Here is a 7,096-nt window from a genome sequence, read left to right on the forward strand (position 1 = left end):
GGGGACAGGGAGAGATTAAAGGTCTTCTTACTCTGTCACCTGAGTCTGGATTTTGGAGACAAAAGTGGATCTCTGGATTTTGGAGAAAAAGACAAGTCGGAACAAAAGGAATTATTCGTAACACTTCCTGAAACAGCAGGGAAAAGGAAGTCTTCCAAACCTCTTCTCAGGTCCTTCCTTGCCATTTTTGCTGTGTCCTTATATAAAAAGGGCACTGAAGAATTAGCATAGGCTTAATTTTGTCAAATGGACCAAGGTCCTGAGCTAACTCTTTTCTTTCCCCCATTGCACCTGGTAGTTGCAAACTAGAATCGCATGCTGCCTTTATCTCCCAGTTTGATACCAGGTAACTACATGACAAATATCTTCTCACTGCCCTTATTAATTTTATATAAAATTATCCAGAGCTAATAAAACTGGAAAGTATGAAAGTCAATGTGAGTATCAACTTTGCAAGAGTTTTATTCCTGGAGAATGTTAAACTTACGTCTAAATGCAACTTTTAATGAAATAATCTATGCTTCTCCCTGTCTCTGCTTTCATCTTAATAACTCAAATTTTTATCACAAATATTTAACACATAAATAGAAATGCATCCCCCACATTCACACTCAGATCTAAAAACCCTGGTCCGCATCTAGTTTTCAGTCCAAAATACTTGTACAAAAGACCCTGACAAACAGAACCCACAATGGTACAAAGAGAATAACAACGGACACTTACACTTGTTTGGGGTATGATATGTGCTGAACCACCGCAGGATCTATCTTACTTGATTCCCAAAAGAGCTCCATGAGCTTGGTTCTGTCATTCATTTTATTTCACAGAAGTTACTGAAGGACAGATAAATTAGCTCATCAGGAACACAAGCTTAGGGGCAAAACTGGGGCCTAGATCCCAGTTTGTGCTTTTATCAGCAGGCTAGAAGTTGAAAATGCTAGTAAGGAAAATGTAACCACATGGTCAAAGTAAATTATGCAGATGTTGATTGGGCACCTGAAATATGGTTAATCCTGTGTGTTAAATTAAATGCAAGGAATGCTAAGTGTCTTCCTAAAGGAACTAACAATGTGTTGAGGAGCCATGATGCACCCTCAAGGTTATTCTCAACTTCAGACAACAGTAATGCATCAAATTGTTTTTTTCTATTTCATGAGCTTTGCAAACATCACAGACACAAAACAATATAGGTAGAAGCATTCAGCAAAGGCTGGGCTGTTTAAGGTCTACAAGGAGAGGTCAAGTTTGGCATGAGGCACAGACATGTGGAGGATGCTCTCAGAAGAGGGGAGCTAGTCAGGGGAAGACCCAAGCACTGGAGAGGGTCAGAGGTTGATGCCTTCAACCCATGGGGTCCAGAACGACAGGTGACCCTAAGGAGGTAACCAGTAGTTTAAAGGATCACAATCCCTTCAGGATGGATGGCCACATAGGGCAGTGCCAATCACAGGGCTTGCCCTGGAGGTGCTCAGTAAATAGTGAAAGGACGAATAAGCCAAGTGCAATGGATTGTCTCAATGTCAATCTCAAGTTTAGAAGGGACCAGTTGCATTTTTCTATTGTGCAGGCATGTAGATGTTTATTGGTTCCATATTAGTATTGACTACATTAGATACTTGCTTTATCGTGCTCGCTCTATAAATACATACAGCACGTTATACACAAATATACATATTAAAGAAAAGAAGGGGCCAGTAAACCAGTGGAACATGCCCAAACATCCAGCTTGGACCCTCCGATCTTGAAGAATCACACATCCAAGTGACGATAACATATCTTCAACAGAGTAATACAGGGTGTCCATAAAGTTCATAGGCAATTTCAATTTTATATATCATGGTGTTCAGTAGAATATTTGATTTTAAAATATTAGTAAGAATCACAACTCAACAGGAATGGCTCTGAAAAGCCTTGGTCTTAAGAACTTGCCAGATAACAAAAGCCACAGTGCTTGACGAGGATGATACCGGGGATACTTGCCAGGATGAAAATATATGATGCAAGAATTCAATGAATAAATGAATTGTGAGGAAGTATCTCTACCCAAATTCCTTTAATACAGATAGAGAAAAATCCTAAAAGGGAACTGTTACACAGAAAGAAAACCGAGGGTGTTCATAGCAGCAGGAAATTGCAACAGGAAAACTGGTATTGTGCCAGGACCACAGCTGGGCATGGTACACCTCCAACGTTCTCCAGCAAAGTCACCCAGCATTGCCCCTGTGTGATCTTGAAGGATGAGTTCACCTCGGTTTCCTCATCTGTAGAAGGGGTGCATTTCCAGCTCTAATGCAACGTGAGTGCAGAGTTCTTTCATAGTAACAGTGAAAACACAACACCTACAGAGGACCGAGTAGCAGCTAACATTTCCTGGGGGCTTACTCTCTGTCAGGCATTGTTCTAACGGTTTCGCGTGTACTAATTCCGACCATTTAATTGGCTTACATGGCAGGTACTCTGCCTTTTGACAAACAAGGAAATCGATACACGGGCTAAACAATTTTCCCAGGGCCATAAGCAGAAGGGGGTAAAGCCAAAACTCCAACACAGACAGACAGATACTCCTAATGAATGCTCTCCACTGCCTTTTCAAAACGAGGAAGGCAACGTGCTGGGTAGTGTACATATTTAATTATGCATTTTAAAACCCAAAGAATGCTTCCAAATACTTCCTTGCTACTGCTCAAAATTGCAACCATCTTCCTGCAGAAAATTATAGCTTTTCCTTGGCCTTTGTTACACAACAGGTAAATTATAACTAAAACGACTTAGGGAATTACTGGTTGCAAATTACAAACACCTGCAGAGTAAGATTTTCTTGCATGTATAGAAATGCACAAAAAGATGTATCTTTAGCTACTTTTACTCCAGTATCTAAAAACATACTCTATTCTCCTCCCTCTCCTAGAATATTAGGACTAGGGAGGTAAGCTCAGAATTCCCTGTTCCCCAGAGGAGATGCTGGAGACAGGTACCTTCCTAGCCTTCAGCCCCTAAGGAAGGGGTGATTCTTCCACCTTCTGAGGATGGTGAAAGATCGCCTGGAAAAAAATAAAGAAAATTTCCCTCCACAAATGATTGGGTCTGTTTCCTAGGTTTGAAAGAATAAGATTCTTTCTTAATGTACAGATAAATGAAACACATTGATACATCTGTCTTTAGAGAAAATCCCCGATGCTGAAAAACTGATCTGTAATAAAGAGTACTATGATTACTGTTTTAAAAATCTAGCTCATCGTATCACCATAAGATAAATGAAGTGGGGTAATATTTTTAATCATACGTATATTTATTTCTATTTTATGAAAGTGCATACTCTTATTTCACTATCATGCCAAAAAAACCAACAAACCTATCTCATTGCCATGTCTGAATATTTAAAATTTATGATAATAAATTTTTTTTTGCTCAAACTGAAATATTGACTATTCCTAATCATAAATTTTAACAAAACAAATCTGACTGAAGCCAGCTGGTATTTTGACAAACTAAAAAATGTATGTCAACCTTTCTTAACGGTGACAGGCAAATTCTGAGAAAAGCTGGCTGATTTTGGACATAATAAATGAAAGCATTAAGTTCTGAAAAAGGATTTCAATGCATTCAGGAATGAGAATCAGTTCTAAAAAGTGACATGAGGCTTGTCTCATTAGCTCTAAGTTTTCTGATACCAGGGGTCAAGGGTATTTTGCTAATCTTACCCGTCATTACCACCATCCTGGCACCTGGTAGACACTAAATAAACTGCTGTTGAAAAAACTACAAACCAGATTTTTCATTAAAATGGAAAATAGTTTTATATTACTAAATAGAATATTAAAATTCAAGACATATGTGTACCATCACAAGTTCTAGTCACTTTGCATCAAGTCTTAAGATAATTATTACCAATATGGGATTAAAGCAGCTTAATAGTTCTTATGTAGAAAATAATCAAGCAAAACTGTTAAGTTCCCATTTAGGATTTATTTCTACAGTTGAAAAAGAAATACTTTAAGGATTTCTTTAACTTCATGGTCAGCAATGCACAATCATAAACTGACCACATACTGAAATGTAATGAAATCATTTTATGAATAATGTCAATTAGGGAAATATGAAAACAAAGCTTATTTTTATTATATTCTTAAAATCATCTCATACAAAGTTGACTACATATTATACACAGCAAAAAATCCCTCTGTAGTTGGATTATGTTAAGATCATTTTGTAGTCCAAATGTTCTCGGAGATGAGGGATGTGCCCTGAAATTGCCAGACTTTTTCTTTTACAAGAATTGATGAAAGTCTAATGGAAATCAAAATCAGGCAGATCCAGGGGAAAGAAGGAATCTGTCCAAGATTTTATGCAGCAAAAATAGATCTGCTTAGCTCCTGAATTACAGAACAGCCCTGCTATTCAAGTAAAGTGCTCCAAGGTAGAGAACCCAGCAGGGCCCCAAAGCAGCCACTGCATCTCCCCAGGTAGAGACCGCTCAGAAACAGAGTTCTCTAGGTCTGAGAGAGAAACTCATCCCACTCATGGGGACATGGCTCTAAGCAACACTGTTATCTTCAATGCTCTTATCCTGTCTTTGACTATCTGGATGGGAACATTTTTTGGAGAGGAGAAATGCTGGTTATGCTGTTACTAAACTCAAAATAGAAACCAGCTAATGGGCGCTCAGAATCATGCCAGTGCCAAACCAGGTCCAGTTGAGGAAGGAAGTGCCCATTTCTTGGGGCCCTCTCTCCTGAGTTGGCCCTGCAGCCCAGTCTCCACATGAAGGTCACCTTTCTACCATATCAAGTTACTCTTTCTGATTCTGGAACATTTCTGCACAGCTCTTATCTTTGAAGGAGTTACATGGTGAATGTGAGATCATGATGGACCAGGTTCAGCCAAGAACAGGATCCATTTCACTGTCTCTGGATCTCACTGTGAGATCATGCCATGCCATGGGAAATGCCTGCCCAGGGCTTAAAAGCTGAATTCAAGGGAAGAATGGAAAGGGTTGATTTATCAAAGAAAAGATGTCTGGATAAAGTTTGTAAAAGGATACCAGTTTAACATTTGCACCACAAAATATGAAATGTTAAGGAATTACATAAAGAAAAACTAATGCAAAGAACTGAGATAATTCAAAGGGCACTTAAAGCCTGACTATGCTAAATCTCTGGCTGAGCCATTCAAGAACATCTGTATCAATGAGGCCTAAGAAATGAGGGTTCGCTATCATAGAAAACAAAGTGGCTTGCGCAGGGAGGCATGAACTTCACACTTGTCTTTAAATATATTAATGGTGCTATAAATAGACCATCACCTGCTCCTCCTTCCATTTAGAAAAGAACAAGCCAGAACAGGTTTGAATTACAGACTTAAGAGAATCACGAGCAGAAATGCCCGGGCAGAACAGATTTCCAAAGGAAAACCTCAATGTTTTTTCTTCCCTGCAACAAGAGGAACAAAAAGGAGATGTCTTGAGACACCAGCTTGCCAGTAAGATGGAACAGAGGTCCCTCTGCCAGTCCTTTCAGTTTAAAAGTAGTAGAATAGAGGTAACCACTGTATCCCAGAGAGAATGCAAGGCCAGTTACAGGCAGGGGTGGAGGGCTGCCCTGGACCCACATCCCAAGTCTGCAAGGATCCAAAGAGCCTGCTCTGTGTTTTATAGTACAAGACTGTGGTTTGTGACTTCACCACCTCCTATATTCTATTTTGTATTCTTACCTCACTGAACTCAATCAGAAGACAGCAGCCATCGAGTAGTGAGGGGTGGGGGGTGGTGAAAGAAAGTTTCATTTAAAAAGAAATCATGATGGTTACAATTCTTCCTATGCATAACATTTGAACACCATCTGGCTCAGGATAATCCGAAACAAACTGCCAAATATCAAGGACAGCTATTTTATGCACTTGGTGAAACATAAGCAAAATCCACTTCTTTGCAGGTGCATGCAAATACATATAGGTGCTTGTTTATGGTCTAAGCTCAGAAAGTATCATTCAGTGGAGACATTCCCAGATCAACCACTGACCAAAACAATAAATAAATAAAATAAAATCTCACTGGATAATCGACAATCAACGGCTGGCACTAAAGCTGCATACGCATATCACAGGCGGTACCAAAGTTTGAACCACAGACTTGGAGAGACCAGTAACAGGAAGTTACCGCCATCTACAGATTTCCTCTCTGCTGAAGAAAGCCGGCCAAGGATCTCTGGAAAAATATAAACTGGCAAGGCTGGCGTCAGCTGTCGAGCTGCAGGGTGAGCCCAGAGACGAAATCCACTTTTATAACCTGTCCAGCCCCGTAAACACATGAACCACTCCAGAAACCGAGGAGCAAGGCTCCGTCCGTCCCACATATTCGTACAATCTGAGGACGCAGGAGTCACGACCGGTCAACACCCCGCCGTCACTTTCTGTCCGTGGGGCGAACTACCTACACATTTAAAGACAAGGATTTATTGTATTTTAGTTTACATTTTCCTTGTCACTATCCACTTTCCCAAGGCAGGCTTTTTACTGAGTGAAATAATGCCCAATCCAAACTAGAAACGCGAGCTCAGGGCTGTGCCAGTGGAAAGAGACCAGAGGCAGCGGACCCGCCGGGCAAGCCGAGGGTTGACTCGGCTGCGTCCAGCGTGAGCGGGTGTCGCGGGCAGCGGCGCCCTCTGGAAAGCGCTGCGGAGTTTGCCAGCGGGTGCGCACAGATGTAAAAACCGCACGCCCTGCCGCCCACCTGGTGAACACCTTGGCAACTTTATTTTGGGCAGAACCTTCCAAGGAAACTTTTCCGTTGCCCGCAGCCCGTGCCCGAGCCAGGCCGGCCGCCGGCGGCAGGAGGGGCAGGGAGCCGCGGGCCCAGGACCGACAGCGCCAGGCGGGACGCGGCTCGGCCGGCCAGGTCCCTCTCAGGGAGCGGGATGCGCGGGCGGAAGCCGCGGGGAGGCCACTCACCAGACCGAGCGCGAAGAAGAGGGCGAGCAGGGCGAGGCAGGAGCCCATGACGATGAGCAGCAGGAAAACGATGAGCGGGTGCTGCTGGCTCATGCAGTAGTACGACTCGTACAGCCAGTCCCGGGACCGCGGCAGCCCATCGCCGCCGCCC

At 42.2% G+C, this 7,096-nt stretch overlaps 1 protein-coding gene across 1 annotated transcript in view; it reads right to left on the minus strand.

The window, feature by feature from the left end:
- ADCY2 (adenylate cyclase 2) overlaps window positions 1-7,096 on the minus strand; it is a 398,303-nt gene that overhangs the window by 385,806 nt on the left and 5,401 nt on the right. Inside the window, 1 exon segment of the mRNA XM_003789554.2 lies at window positions 6,946-7,096. This exon segment is cut by the window's right edge and continues 3 nt beyond it. Coding sequence (XP_003789602.2) covers window positions 6,946-7,096 — 151 coding nt within the window.

The sequence above is a fragment of the Otolemur garnettii genome, unplaced genomic scaffold (genome assembly GCF_000181295.1).
Source record: "Otolemur garnettii isolate 467f Iridium unplaced genomic scaffold, OtoGar3 scaffold00033, whole genome shotgun sequence".
In the NCBI taxonomy this organism is placed as follows: Eukaryota; Metazoa; Chordata; class Mammalia; order Primates; family Galagidae; genus Otolemur; species Otolemur garnettii.